This window comes from Plectropomus leopardus, chromosome 17, assembly GCF_008729295.1.
Source record: "Plectropomus leopardus isolate mb chromosome 17, YSFRI_Pleo_2.0, whole genome shotgun sequence".
In the NCBI taxonomy this organism is placed as follows: domain Eukaryota; kingdom Metazoa; phylum Chordata; class Actinopteri; order Perciformes; family Serranidae; genus Plectropomus; species Plectropomus leopardus.
In genome coordinates this window covers 5919677-5936147 of record NC_056479.1, presented here as the reverse complement: position 1 = coordinate 5936147, position 16471 = coordinate 5919677, and the positions used below count along the sequence as shown (strand labels likewise).

The 16471-nt window shown below is 38.3% G+C and overlaps 1 protein-coding gene across 1 annotated transcript in view; it reads right to left on the bottom strand.

Moving 5' to 3' along the window:
- The window catches only part of gsg1l (gsg1-like), a 45382-nt gene extending 29409 nt beyond the window's left edge, over positions 1-15973 (bottom strand). The window contains exon 1 of the mRNA XM_042505100.1: positions 15395-15973. Within this exon, the coding sequence (XP_042361034.1) occupies positions 15395-15731 (337 nt within the window). The 5' untranslated portion in view covers positions 15732-15973. The remainder of the gene's footprint in view (positions 1-15394) is intronic.
- Between the last annotated feature and the right edge of the window lie 498 nt (positions 15974-16471).

The following is a 16471-nucleotide window of genomic DNA, read 5'->3' as shown; positions in this document are numbered from 1 at the left end:
TCTTAAAGTGTTCTTTAGCTTACTAGATGTCTCGTGTAGGTGACATATCGTCCATCTCCACCTCCTGATGACAAAGTCTGCTACAATACTACATCACTTAAGAAAAGTTGATACAATACCCATGAAACATACAAATATCACATATCCAGAGTTTGCAGAAATGTGCAATACCAACATTATATTGGTGATGTTCTAATACCTTGGAAACTCAAGACTCATACTGTACAATCAATCCAGCATGCACTGCATTTTTGCAACATGCATCTACATCTCAGAGGCAAATATTGTGCTATTCACTCCAGTACATTTGTCTGCTTTGTTGATTCAGATTAAATATACAAAATATAATCAAAAATCAATTATGTATCACTGTAGACAGACAAAACTATATTGAACCCTTGGTGGAATTCAAAAGCTACCAAGCATTATATAAAGTATTTCAAATTACCTCCAACTTTACCTCCTGCAAGATTCATGTGATACATACTTAAATAATTATAGACCAAGTATATAATATATATGATTCTGAAATAGGCAATTCTGCATTATTAGTATGTCAACTTTTGTACTTCTGTAATATTTCAAAGCTGGTAATTTTGTTATTGACCTATCGCTAAGTCCCACTGGGCGAGCTCCCTAAACTAACAATGGCAGCTGTCAGTGTCAAAAACATACCCAAAGATGCTATACAGAACTTTTGGGTACAGAAGCTCCTTATTTCATAGCACATAACTCATCACTTTGCAGTAAATTTTGCTAACACTATGTTGCCTTACCTTAGAACGAGTGTAGACATCCTTGTTTATCTTCTTTACGTTGAGCTAAATCCCAAGGAGACACTTTTGCTCTGTTTCTGTGAGGTTTAGGGAACAGGATAAAATAACCTCCATTCTCTAGCCTCTCAGGATACCTTGGGTCAGTGTTGCATTTACCTCATGCACATTGTTGGACCATTTTGTAAGCTATTACTGCATAAATTTTTATAAAACCAGCGGAGAATCAAAATTTGGTGATTATTTTCTGTGGAGGTCCACAAACAGGAAGTCCAAGTGCAGCTGCAAGAAATGTGATTGGCTTGTGGAATTCGAGGGCAGGGCTTTGCGATAGGTCACTTCAGTGCCATCTAAAGAGAATATGTGTATAAAATATATGTATCTTTACGGTACCGGGTCAATTGTACTCAATTCTGAATGCAGCACTTTACTTATAACAGAGTATTTCTACTCTGTGGTATTACTTTTACTTAAATAAAAGGTCTGAGCATCAGTTGCTGCTGTCAGTATCTAAGTGTCTCTACAAACACGGCAGTTTCAGTGTTTTTGGAGTCTGCAGAGGGCAAATGTGTTCCATCTTACATTTTCTTGTGAGTGGCTGCAGGCTCCCATGGTAAAATGATGGAGGGCCAAACACACTATCTGCCATATCACATGTGCCCTCAGGTTTTCCTCAATGAGTTTCCTTCACATGGAGATGATTTGGTCTTTACACCTTTTTGCTCAGCTGTCTGTCATTCCCTCATTTATGTTGTGTTTATGTCTTCTCTTTGTTTGTTTTCCACCTGTCTGCCAGGTGAAGACGAGAACATAAACCCGTTTTAACCATCTGATGTCTAAACCTTTTGCATCTGAGTCCCTCTTCTTGTTTGCCACTTCCCCAACTTAACCTGAAATAAAATATTAATAACCCCTGCTAAAATTTGGTTCGTGACTTTCCTTCCGTTATGAATGCAGCGTTTGACAAATACTGCCCAAAAACTCATCTGAAGCACTATAATTCATCTTTTCCAAGGTTAAAACTCGAGGGAAGTGAAGAAAGAGAGAGGAGGCAACGGATGAATTGGTGAGTCGCAATGAAAGTATGCCACAGCCAAAAGGTGAGCAGTGCAGCGTCTGATTAGGACATGAATCTAAAATGTAATTAAAGTGAGAGCGGGCTTGTCTGTGACCTGACGACAGCACTAACTAACAGAACAATCAGTATTCCTACACCTTCCCACGGCACATGGGAGAAAACGCTCCTCTAATATGTCAATTAACCAAAGAATCCCAGTTATCGCGCTCCCAGTCCATCAGGTTGTAATGGAATCGATTTATTTTAAAGAGGCTTCAGGTGGTTTAAAAATTCTTTCTCTTTTATTTTTTAGTTCACAGTCTCAACTCTCGCTCTCACCACACTCATTCGTTATTCCCTTGCCTTTCAGCCAACAGCTCCGCAGTCTGTTTAATCAGTGATCCGATGTCATTCGGGGCTAATTGCAGCTGTAATGAGTATGAATTGTTTTGTGAGACAATGGCTAACGTACCATTACTTCTACAGTGGTGACTGCATTACTCAGCCGCATCAGGTACAGAGCGCACACAGAGAACTCACCTCAATCAGAAGAAAAAGTGTCTGTCTACTTGCAGACAGACACTTTTTCTCATGTGCCTTTATTGATTCACATACAAACAAATATGCTGAACAAATTTTTATGGTACATGCATTTAATATCTTTAACCCTTTGAAATCTGAGAAAATTTGCAATTAGCAACTCACAAGAAATTACCAAAAAAATTAGTAAGAAATTAATTTTAAAAAAGTAACAAGAAAATGACCTCCAAGAAAGCAAAAATTAAAAAAAAAACAAAAAAAGGAAAAAGCAAATAAACAAGGAAATAACCTGGAAAAAAGTGGAAAAACATAATAAAATACTGATAATAATGAAATAAAATATATCTTTTTCATATTGTCTTTATGTAACATAACTTAAAATACATAACGTTTTATTAAACTGTAATGATTCTCAAAATGAGCAAGAAATTAGTAAAAAGCTAAGAGAAAATTACCTAAAAAAAAAGCAAAAGGAATAAAGAAAATAAACAAGTAAATGACCTGGGAAAAAAAGTGAAAAAAGTATAATAATAAACTAAAATATTCATACTAAAATTATATTTTCAAACATTTTCTTTATGTAACATATTTTAACACCAATTTGCTCACGTTTCAGAGGTTTAAATGCCTGTGAAAGGCGTCTGAATGCAGCACAAGAAAACAGTTGTCAATCCAGGTTTCAAAGGGTTAAAAGAGTACGTCACTGACACTCTTCCATAACACCATCTGACTTTTAAAAAGGATCAAAATCAAACAGAAACAGAAATATAGTCTTTTTTATTCCATGTAAACTTCCACCATGTCAAAACCTAGTACCTATATTACCCACAATGCAACTCAACCACTAATATTTCAGTCTAATATTCAGTCATGTTATAGCCCAAAGTCTGAAGCAGAGATGAGAGGCTGCAGAGGTCTGGTGAGCTCACTTCTTGTTAACTCCACACCTCCAGACTTCACACATTAGCTCCCTCTGAAGGCACAAAGGGCTTTGGACTACTTCTTTACATATGCAGCCGTACTACCCAACACCTGGAAACACACTTTGATGTGTAAAATCAACAATGTTCCCCTTTAAAGCAACTTCAAGGACCAGACTCAACTCTGACATGGGGTCCAGACTTCACCTCAAGGCCAGGTCAGGTCAGACTGAAATTGCTCAGGCTTTCAAGTCTGTCCTAATTTTGTTCAGACTCAACGCTACCTGAGAACAGTCGCATAACATGGAGCATTAATGATTCTGCAGCTTGCCATTTTATTTCAGAGTAAACTTTCAGGGCCAGTGCAGCAAGTACAGTGCCCTTTACCACTCCCATGTCACTCCCAGTATGGTAAATATATAGCTGTAGCCCATTAGCTTAGCACAAAGACTGGACACAGGAAGAAACAGCTTGTCTTGTCCTCTCAAACAGAATGTGGCTGCAGCTATACATGTCTCAGTTAATACACTTTTAATTTAATTGCATTCATTTTGTTCTCCCTAAGTAAGCGTGTGTTCCCTTTGGGTTCTCCAGTTTCCTTCCATAAGATATGTAGGTTAATAGCTGACTCTAATAGGTGTGGATGTGCAGTCCGTCCTCATTCTAAAGTTATCAATTACAGCCGCTTTGACAGTGCTTTCTGTGTATGATCCTGTCAGCATTATACGTCGGTGGCATCAGCTGAAAACACGGCCGGACAGAAATGGTCACAGTGTTATTATACGATGCCACAAAGCACCTGCTGTGGCAGCATGATACGCAACTGGGTGGTGTCACGGTCAGAGATCCATAGAGATCCAAAATCCTGTCCCAGGTCTCCTTGCTAATCAGCAGTTATTGGGTGCACCTGTGATGTTCTCCTGAGTTGCAGTTATCAGCCAGCTGGGAGGTTTTATAGGGAGGTTGGCTTTTCTCAGTTGGTTGTTTGTCTCCAGATTTAAGCCAAAGGCAACCTGTAGCATCTTTATGAGACGCATCAGTGATCATGTTGGAATGTGAGCATGAATGTTTGTGTATATGTGTTGGCTCTGTGATATCCTGGCAACTTCTCAAGGATGCACCCCGCTTCTTGCCCAATGTCAGCTGGGATAGACTCCAGCCTTCCTGCGACCCTCAATAGGATAAATGTTATGGACATGAATAACGAATGAATGATTCCATTAATTATGCCAAACTTGGAAACAATAAAACAGCCAGTACTGCACACACAATTAATTGTTAAAATTAGAGAATCAAAAGCTGCTGAAAGATGAATAAAGTAGCATGAAGAGTTTACAAACAGCTTTTTGATGTAAAAATGAATTTTCTGCAGACTAAAGCCTTCAGACTCTGTTCTCATTACTGCTGTTAAAATAGTATGGAGCTGAGCTGCTTACGCGTCTCTCTGCCCGTCGTGCCAGATTGTAGTGATGTAATGAAATAAGTAAGCCTCACTGAAGTGACCATGACAGCATTACTGTTTTTAAACTTAACCTTTAATTGTTCAGGTAGCGCAGTCGATGTCTCTCAGAACAGATGTGAAAGCAGCAGGATGAATCATATCACAATCAAACTCCTGCAGTCAATCTATCTGTAGTTACAACAAAGGTTAAAAAGTCGAGCAAAGTCGGAGAATCAGACTTCTCTACACGTCTGACTCAAGTCGTTTCATCATCCTTTTAAATTCTTGAATCTGCAGCTAGTTTCACAGCAGGCTGCCTGTAGAAGAGGAGATCTGGGACTCTGAGGAGCAGCACAGTGAGACTGATAATAGAAGCAGTAAAGTTGTACGACGTCGATCAGCCTGGCCAGGCTTCAATAATAATGGGACACTGAGAGAAGTGTGGAGACTGAAATAAGCCCTGGATGTCTCTGCACCCGAGGCCAAATATCATTTTGTGCCACATCCCACAAAAAACTCATCAGCCTTCCCCCAACTTTTTTTGTTCACAGGTTTTTGACAGTTAAGTTATTTTCAGAATGGCTGTTGTTGCTGTCAACAGCAGTCATCTGTATGTGAATGTATGAAGGGGATTGCCAGTGTTTCATGTTAGAGAGACGCTCTGAGCCATAATCATTTAAAAAAGTCTTTGGATGCAAAATCAAAAAACTGATATTCACAGTTTTGTCACTTGTTCTTTTTGCTACTTCTATTTACTACATTTTTCTGAGTTTTGGAACTCACTTTGAGTTTTGGAACTACAGTTCCCAACATGCTTTGGGGGATATAAAAGAAAGTTTGGTGAGGGAAAAAAGGCTTTGAATAAACTCAATTTTAGGATCAGCTTGTTTTGTTACTTGTTGTTTATGCAACATGAAATGACTGGTTCTGTCAACTGATTACTTTTATTTAGTTAAAGTAAATGTTACAAACAAGACACAACAGCTGCTAACTTACATAATCAATTGGATTTCCAGCATTTGTTTTTTACTTATTGTAGCTCTTTCTGGTTGATTCCCGTCACAACTCCCTGCTTTAACATTACCACTTTTTTTGCACTGTTAACGCCTCCCTGTTCGAGTGTAGTAAAGTACAGAACTCTGAAATGAATTACAACTAAAGATTTCAGGACTTTTGTTGAATAAAAAAACTGACTTGGTATGCTGCAACAAATGGAAGTTATTTCTAAGCAAAAAAAAAAAAAACCAACTCATAATTTACAAGGATTGAGCTGGATGAAACTAAGAATGATATTGTATTAAGTCCGAGTGTAATGTGTCAATGTCCGTACTCGTGATAAAAGAAAATCTTCATTTAGGTAGCTGTTTTCAATCTGTTCCTCTTGTGATTCCTCAAAATTATCTGAAGGTCAAATCGGAGATTGTTCTGAAAATAGTTATATATATATTATAATTAAGAATATATACCATAAATTTCAAATATAAGCCTAGTCACAATTAATTAGTTAGAATAAGAATTCAATAATTGCTTGCCATGCACTTCATTTCTATAGAAGTTACCTGTTGAAGGTTAGTTAGCTGCTTAAATCATACATATAAATATTTATGTTTAAACTTTTGTTAATATGGACATGCTACACACGGTTAGATTCTCTACAATTCAGTCATTCAATCATTTTACTGAAACCATGAGCACCTATTGTAGCTCTTTCTGGTTGATTCCCGTCACAACTCCCTGCTTTAACATTACCACTTTTTTTGCACTGTTAACGCCTCCCTGTTCGAGTGTAGTAAAGTACAGAACTCTGAAATGAATTACAACTAAAGATTTCAGGACTTTTGTTGAATAAAAAAACTGACTTGGTATGCTGCAACAAATGGAAGTTATTTCTAAAAAAAAAAAAAAAACCAACTCATAATTTACAAGGATTGAGCTGGATGAAACTAAGAATGATATTGTATTAAGTCCGAGTGTAATGTGTCAATGTCCGTACTCGTGATAAAAGAAAATCTTCATTTAGGTAGCTGTTTTCAATCTGTTCCTCTTGTGATTCCTCAAAATTATCTGAAGGTCAAATCGGAGATTGTTCTGAAAATAGTTATATATATATTATAATTAAGGTATATACCATAAAATTTCAAATATAAGCCTAGTCACAATTAATTAGTTAGAATAAGAATTCAATAATTGCTTGCCATGCACTTCATTTCTATAGAAGTTACCTGTTGAAGGTTAGTTAGCTGCTTAAATCATACATATAAATATTTATGTTTAAACTTTTGTTAATATGGACATGCTACACACGGTTAGATTCTCTACAATTCAGTCATTCAATCATTTTACTGAAACCATGAGCACCAAACAATCACTGGCATAGCAAACAAGAAAGTTGCAAAAAGGAGTTTAAATAAACAAATGAATTGTATTTCCTATCTTTGCTGAGCAACGGTTTTGTAAGAAAGTAAATAAAAGCCTGTCCCATGAACTATATTCCTGTTGAGTTCAGTGATTTGAACAAATAATAGCCTGGGCTATTGAAGTTTTATGATAAGCAACTTCTGATCAACCCATGTCACTTTAAGGCTTACAAAAAAATTGGGTTAGGTCCCACACCTCCAGTTTAAGCCTTATACACTTTCTGTTTAAATTCTGCCCCTTCCGAATATGGATGCATATACAGATTTCTATCTATTATAACCACTGACAATACTACAGTCTATTTAAAGTATAAATCAAACTTTTCTATTTAAAACAACATAATTATTTATTGTATTTTGGCCAGTCATCATGGATGTGATGAAAAAATAACTTTTCTCATGCTGTGTCTCTTTCACGCAGGCAGCCAGGAAACTGGCTACATTGTGAAAAGTGGCATTAATTAGAATCACCACATGAAAATACTTTAAAGACATGTCAGCTGAGCATAATAAAATGTAGACTCGTTTTGAGTTTTACAATATTTCCAATAAAACAGAGAGCCCCGTTAAAATGGACCTTGCTAAGACGGCACACTGATGAATAATTGCTGTAATGTTTTTTTAGGCTTGCAGATAAGCTTCCTTTCATCAGGAGTCAGCAGGAATAATTAAAATATGTTAAATATTTAACCACAGAAATAGCTAGAGCAACCAACAGCGCTGATCTAATATGTAGATGAGTTGGTTCAGCATGCAACAGGTAAATCTTTACAAGATTTAGAAAATAGCTTCATCAGTAAAAGACAGTTGATAAGACGTACAGTGAAATTCTCGTAAATATCTACAATGAAATATAGAGGAGGCATCAAGTTTGACGACAAAATATCACAAAGAAAGATGTCAGAAGCAGCTTTATCAACCAACAGGAAAGTGCGGCCACAGAGGGAATCAATCAAACCAGGAATTTTCTTACTGTAAGCTCACAACCCGCCCAGTGTAACCACTACATAAGCTGATTTAAACCAGCAGCACATACTTCTCTAAGCAGAGGTCTATTTAGTGAAACAGCATACACCTGTGTGAGTTGGACATGTAAAAGTAGAACCAGGTAAAAAGTTCTTGACTATGTAGGATTTCCAAAGCCTTCCTACCATTGTTTCATTCTCACTGTTCGGTAAAAAGCCAGTAGTCTGATGTCTTTTGTCCCATAACACCTTGTGTCTCTTTTGGTAAAACACTGTCTCAGAAAAGTGTTTTTGCTCAACAGAAAGGGATAAAACCAGATTGAGCTGCCCAAATATTCCAACTATTTGCCCTTCATGCCAAGAGACTGAGAAACTATGTGCTGAACTCACCGAAATCCCAACAATTCACATGCTCATTCATTTACATCATCAGCTTTGAAAAATTCTGTATGGGGTAGGTGTAGTTTAATGAAGAAATGGGGGAAATTGCTTTAGAGTTATGTTCACATGCAGCTAATTGTGCTCGCTGACATGTTTTAGTTAATGTAAAGCCCAAATTTTGTTCATCAACATTGACAATTTAGTTCGACATCACATCTCAGTAAAAAAAATTAGAAAATTTTACTATTTCAGAACTTAAACGAACACATCACCCTCCAAATGATCATTTGTTGATCAATTACTTAATGTGTGTCAAAATTACTTAATCTGTGTTGAATTTGGAGAGAAAACTGTGAAAAAAAAGAAGAAAAAAAAAGAAAAAAGGTTTTCTCACACGCCTCCATGGTAAATGAAGAATCCTAAAACAGCAAATATTAATTCGGGTCCAGGTTTAAAAACAGCAAAACTATTTTTAAAACATGCATACAGTATATGGATGTTTGGATATAGTTTTGCTATTTTTAAACATGACCCTCCTTTTACTTCAGTTGATCATGAATGTCCCCTGTTTTGGGATTCTTTGTTTACCCAAGGCAAAAAAAAAAAAAAGTATTCATCCCAAATTCAATGTACCCCGGGGTGAATAATTAGCATACAAATAATCCATTGGGGAGTGAAATACTCCATTATGAAAGAACACAATCTTTTCCCTTTGTTTAAACAACGCTGATCTGTCTAAATAAAATAAAAATGATCCAAGGTAAATGTATTGTATTTGAGCTCAACATTAAACATGGAGTTGATGCATAACGTAAAGTTGCCGGCCTCTGTACTTTGTGCGGCCAACTGAGGAGACAGTCAACTAAGTCAGTAAAAGTTGGAATATCAAACGTTTTGTTTGTATTCTTATATAACTTGATCAGACAGGTTGGAACCAAAATCCTCAGACACAAAGGTGAGTGGCAAAATTATGCCCCAAATGGTCATTTGTAAACATCCATCACATCACACCTGCTTCAGCCTTGACCTCCTGTAGTTGTGCTCACACTGTTTTATACAATGAAGGATTATTTATGACATTTTGGGTGCGTTCACTTTTAGTTTGACCCCTAAATAAAGTGATTTCGATGGTTTATTTACAGCCTGTAATGTGCTCCCAGATCTCAGATATAACCTTGGTGAGTACATTGTAACCATTACTGATAAAAAATGATGGAGAAATCTGTGATAATTCGACCAGTGTGTAATAAATTCTGAAGCACCAACATTTCCTCTGCAGGCTTGACTGTAAAATTAACCCTACAATATGCACAGTCTTGATTGTGATTTCTTTTCTATGACTTCTGGTGATGTACTTTATGTCTGTCTAGAGTTAAATGAACAGTCTGGTGTTATTTCATATTCAGAGTGATGATGTTTGTTAATTACTGAGGCTGAACATGTTTGGAAGTTAATGAAAGTTAATCAGCGATTGCTGGTGGCTCAAAGTGTCTGTCATCTCCTCAGGATGTGCTGCCTGTCATCCTCACAGGGAACATTAGGGGCGGCTTTGAAATTAGTTTTTTTGTTTTGTTCTGGGGGAGGGGGGGTTGCACTGTAGGATGTTAATTAACATAACTCTCTGCTCAGTGATATATGTTGCGACGCCCCTCCCACTGTCTTGGAGGTTGTCCTCATCACGCCGTTGGCTGACATGGGAGGGTCGTTGGCTTGATTGAGCTTACCAGGGACTTCCAGGCAATAAAAGCTGCCCCATGTGTGAACCCACTCTCTCCCTCGCTGCAACAGACATCCACCCTGCACCTTCAGCACCTCCACAGCACACCTGACACACAGCCATGCATGGCTTTCATTACTGACGATGCCGATCTGCACACTTTGTTGTAAGAGTTAATTTGTGCCCTACACACACTTGTATTACTCTGCGCACAAAATGTACCTTTCCAAAACAAAAATATCATACATTGATATTATTTTTTTTTAATTTATATAAGTTACATTTTTTAACCCACATCAGTCCTAATCATAATTATGAAATATTCATTAATGTTCTGAATTTCAGCCCTTTTAATGCCCGTTTTTTGGCACTATGCCACTATGTTTTTAGACATTAGGGTTGATCCTACAAAAGTGTAAGATATTATCATGTGAGCAGTTTCACTAGATGAATTGTCCTTATGACATAGCTGTAAATGTACGTATGATGAGACCCTAAACACGGATTTAAGAAACCTGACAGCCACACATAAGTCATTTTTTAACTTGTGCAAAAACACTGTTATGTGTCAAACAATTCTACTTTTGAACCATTTTTAACAAGAAATATAAAAAAGTAGTGCAGCTGAAAATATTTATGGTCACCAAAATGGCAGTTAAATAAATGCCATCATCTTAAGTCTCACTGACACCACATGGTGTGACTCAACTCAACTCAACTGTGTCATGATCCTGGATTTTTGTTAATATTGTTGTGTTTTGGACTATGTTTTAGGGTTTTCTGTTTGTGTTTTTCCTTTATACTGTATTCATCATGCCCAGTCTGTTTCCTGATTTATTTTGTAGATTCACTCCTCCATGTGCCATGTCTTGTGTTACTTTCTGCCTTTGTGTGTTTTCCGCCTGTTTTCTCCGCCTGCATTTCATCCCCTAAAAGGCTGAGTCCAAGGGTGTGTTGGGATTTTTAAAACTAAACTTAGTCCAGTTGTCTCAACATCATTTCACTTTTCAGATCACTGAAACTGGAGACAAAATCCACAAACGTCTGCTCCATTAACTTAATCCTTGATGCAAAACAAAAATTCTGCTGGTGTAACATCCGGGGTGCATGACTAGGTTAAAAGTCATGAGGTGGGAGAACTGCTGAGCTGTATGATTCAAAAATATATCAATAAACTATATATGTTTGCTTCATCACAGCACAGACAGCCACCATCATATATTTTGAATTTGTTCCAAAAAAAGGAGGCAAACAGCTAAATAAAACATTGAGTAAAGTAGGAAATCCACCACAGTTTGTCCTGGTGGGTCTTCCTGTAGAGTTTCTCACTCAACCAGAATTCATTTCACAAATCTGTGGCATTTACAGGTAAAAGATGCTCAAATGCCCTGAACTCCAGCACAGGTGTTCTCAGTCATCCTGGCTGACCTGATCTCAGGATTAAGTTGAGCTGTGACGATGTGACGTAAAGGCAAGAAAAATATGGTGCAGGTAGAATATGAGGCAGCAGGTTTTTTTTCTAATATATATTTTTGCCATTCCCTACCTTTATTTGAGGAGTCACTGTGGAGAGATGACAAGAAATGAGAGGAGAAAATGGAAAAGGAAATGACAGGCAACCAAGTCCCAGACCGGACACAAACGATGCAATCACATGGTCACTGCACTGAAACCCCCAGACTGCCGGGGTCTTTAAAAAAAAACAGTGACCCGCTGAAACGCTCTGCAGGTTTCAGTCAAGAATCCATAAAAAAACACACAATGACCTCTCAAAAATCCACTACACTCCCTGCAGAAATATAACCACGAGAAATATTTCTTTTGCAAATCACAGCTAGCATAAATTATCAAACAAGACTAACAGTCTACAGTCCTGCTTTAATGTTCATTACAGCCACAATATGTATGATCACACACCACACACTGCTGATTCAGCTGTACTAATAAGTAGTCAGTACCCCAGACAATTTTTTAGTTAAGCTTCTTACACACATCTGACAGTGGGTTTGACTGTTTTTTGTTTTTTTTTGGGGGGGGGGCATCCTCTTAATGTTCCTCCTGGTTTCAGAAATCTGTCTGGCCTGCACCATGACGCAAGCTCAACAGAACCAGGCTCTCTCTGTGTCATAATGAGGGATACATAAAAATATCACTCTGGTTTCTAGGAATATCTAAATGAAATTAATTTTATTGATTGAATATTATCTGTGATAAATATCAATACTTTAATCAATTTTGTGATAGACACAGTAAGCGCTACTGTAATTGCAGAGCTTTGTTCAATGGCATATATGTAACGTTGGGGCCCAATAAGTTGGATGAAATGCATTTATAATGTAACTTGACCCTTCAGCTACACTGTAAAATCTGACAAGTTGATCTTATTTTAAATAAGGGCACTGATCGCCTTGAAAGAGGACAGTAAAGTTAACCATTAATCTTAATTTATGTTGTTATTGGGTTTTTAAAAAAAATTAAGTGAAATCAATTTGTCAGATTTTACAGTGTAAGAATTGGCATTGGTCATGTATTGACATTGACTACAGAGCGACACTCAAACTGTTTTTTTGCCGTTTAAAGGCGAAACTCCTAAGATATACTAGTTTTGACCAGTTTAGGTCTGCAGCATAAGTTACCATGGTGATTTAGCCACCATCAGAGCATGGAAAACTCTACCTACCCACCCACCTAGCTAACCCACTAATGTCACTCTGATGTTCACACCGTCTCAACACTGTCATGTAAACACTTGATCCTCGCTTCTGATCTTTGTTGGTACAGAACATTGTGACTGAGGGGCCTTTTACATGGCAATGCTTCTTGCATGAAACGCTAAATTTTTGTTGCGGTTTTGCCTTTTGCTCACAAAAAATGGACCACTGGGGGCCTAAAAACGCAAAGTTTTAAAACCAGGTTCCAGAGTGTAATCTTTTGAAAAAAAAAAAACATTCTGTAACCGTGTAATCTGGCAATGTACAGATCCTGTGAGAACAGTGACGTCATGGCCGCACTTCGTGCATGCACATGATGTTCTTCTGTGTTGTGTCATAACAAGTTACACCACCTACTACTGGCCTGGCCTGCACACTACCGCATTTTTGTTTTGTTTTGTGGATTCCTGTACATGAGGATTGTTTTATATTGTTTATATGAACGCAGATTTAAAAAAAAAAAAAAAAAAAAAAAAAAAGATATTTCCATTTTAGTTGGGCCGTTCTCGTCTAAACATGGTGAATAATAAATACAAAACAGCACACAGATGATCTAAAACCCATACACTCTTATGATCATGCATATTGAGAGATGAATAACCAGATTACGTATGTTCTATGTAAGAAGCATACCCTGAATATGATTAAAAGAAGGGAAAAACAGCATCCTGAAGTGACTCTGAAGCAGGACTGAAGGTGCGGCTGTGCAGACGTGCTCCTTCTGCTACACAGCTGGTGTAGACAGGGAGTCAGAGCGCTGCTAATAATGGAGCACACCGGCCAACTTATTGAAAGTCGCTCTGGGCAAAAGCGTGTGCCAAATGAACGTGATGTAATGGAGCTAAAAAGTTTGCCTTGAGGCTAGAGCTGTAGGTCATAGTTAAGAAAACTAATAGGGTCGATCCTGTTAATACATTATAACGTAATCACCCGTGCACCTGTAAACCTCAGCAATTATGTAACTGCAGCTGCTGTAGCCCTTCGTTGATAATTGCCTTGTTGCTCTGCCATCACCAGATAGCCAACAGATTTTAAAAAAGCCAAAATAACACATGCCAAAATTTCCTCACTGCCAGTGCTCACAGTTGTGTCTGTTGGGGATTTGGTTCATCCTCCGAGGGGCAGGATGTGGTCAAATGTACAGATAGTCAACATCTGCAGACGTCTTTACAGCTCGAAACATCAGCATTTGCCTTCAAGACCCGAAAGTGGTCAAAATACACATTGTTTGTTACACCCATTATTCCCGTCTGTCTCACTAAACTGTTTATTTACTCTCACAGGCTGCCAGAATACGTCTTAACACACACACACACACACACACACACACACACACACACGCTGGTTGCAGAACAGAAGCTGCAGATCCTGTTTGTTGTTTGTCGGGACGTGACTGTTCAGCTTTGTCCTCTCAGATGGACAGAAACACAGAAACACTTTCTACAGTCTAACAGACCATCACAAACGGCTAAACATTAAACGTGGATTAGTCCGCTGCTGAAAATAGTCCCCCCAAATGTAGACTATTTCCTTCAGTTTCTTTGAAAAAAATGACAGTTAGTTCACAGTTCACTCACTGAGCCTTTTTCCCTTTTGTTTTTTTTTTCCATTTGTTGAAAATAACAACATTAATATTGATATATTTTCATAAAATTTCAGGGTAAGTGACGAGCAAGGCTGAAAATAACATATTTTCATTATCAATTCCACAAATATTGAATTGTTGAGACTGCAAAATGTCAGAAAGATCAGGTACCCAAAGTGATAGGTGACATTTTGAAATTTTGTTGTTCGGTCAGAATAAAATCCAAAACCAACATCCTGTCAATTATAGGACTGAGAAGCTGTAAATCTTCATATTTGAGAAGCTGGAACCTGAAAATGACCATCAAAATAGCCGCAAATTATTTTTATGTCATTCAATTTATCAATTAATTTTTCACCTTTAATGAAAATTATTCTTTTTTTCTTTGGAAAATCAGTACAGTGAAGTCGACACAGTGTTTAATGAACCCTAAACGCATCAGAACAACCTTCATAAACCTCCTGAATATGTTTTCCAGTCACGATTAATCAAAACACAAAAATACCAACTTGGTTTAAAGAAACTGAAGTCATGTCGAATTTACGCACTGAGATTTGTGCGTAAAAATGACATTGCTGGCGTGTTTCTTTCATTTATCCAAGACAGACAGTTCGCGGAGCCAGACGTGCTCTGCTTCAAAAGCAAACTAAACTTCTGGGCACAAACCCAACAACTGCTGACAGACAAGATGCTGAATTATTTAAAGTAAGTGTGTTTCGAGCCAAAACTGGTTCTAAACGCACCCAGGACACATTTTTAGCGCTGATAAACAAGAATATTTACCTATTTTGGAACAACCTGTTGTGATATTTGCCGTCTTTAAGTGCATGATAAGTCCTAAACTCGCTTTATTTTTATGGTAACGACACCTGGATTGATTTGCCCACCTGCTTCGTGGATGTTTTCCTCGCAGGAGTACCAGATGCCGGTGTGGAAGCGGCGGAAGAGGAAGCGGTCGTCCCCGGTCTCCCAGCTGTAGTGGACTTTGTTCTGGTCCGTCTCGTTCACGCCGTAGTCGATGCAGTTGTGGCGCCGCTGCTTGCTGCAGTTGGGTTTGGGGACGCGCTGGGTGCCCTCGCACCAGTACGTGGTGATGAAGGCGGTAGTGGAGAAGAACAGGGCCACCAGGTTCAGACCCACCGATAGCAGCGCGCGACATTTCCGCGTCGTCTTCATGATCTCTATGCGAGCGGCCGCGTCCTCGCAAGCGGCGAGAAAGTTCATCCAAGAAGGAACAGGCAGGAGGCGGTCAGAGGAGGTCGAGGAGAAGGAGCGGGTGATGCATGGCGCGGCAAAGACGCAGAGAAATTACGCGCGTCTCTGCCTCTTTTCTCCTCTTTGTATTAGTTTGTCCTCAGAGAAGTGACAGGTGGTCCGGACTCTCCGACAGAAAACCATCAATTATAGATCTTCCATCTACTTCAGCACCACATTCCACACCTCCCAGCATCACCAACAGAGGACCGTTCACTGTCAGAGAGCAGGACGCTCACTGAGGAAACGTGATCCTCACAGCGGAGTCTCTCTCTCTCTCTCTTTCTCTGTCTCTCTCTCTGTCCTCTGTCTCTCTCTCTTTCTCTCTCGCTCTCTCGCTCTCTCTCTCTCTCTCTCTGTATCCCGGTTCCTCGTGCGTCATCACCGTGACCGGACTGTTCTGATTAAGAAAAAAAAAACCCTACAAGGCACTCAGAGCTGCTACAACCAACTGTCATGATCATTATCGATTTGTAACTTAAAATACTGACAAGTGCGCATCAGAGGTTCCGTCACATGTGACCTTCAGAATGTCTCGTGGTTTATTATATTCAGTTTATTGTCATATATGACAAAAAAAAAAGTTTCACGTGTGAGAAGCTGCAACCAGTATATTTGTAACATTTTGGCTTGAATGATCATTAAAAAGATGAGTTGATTAGCAAAATATTTGCCTTTTTAATTGTTGACTAACTAATATTTTTTGCTCA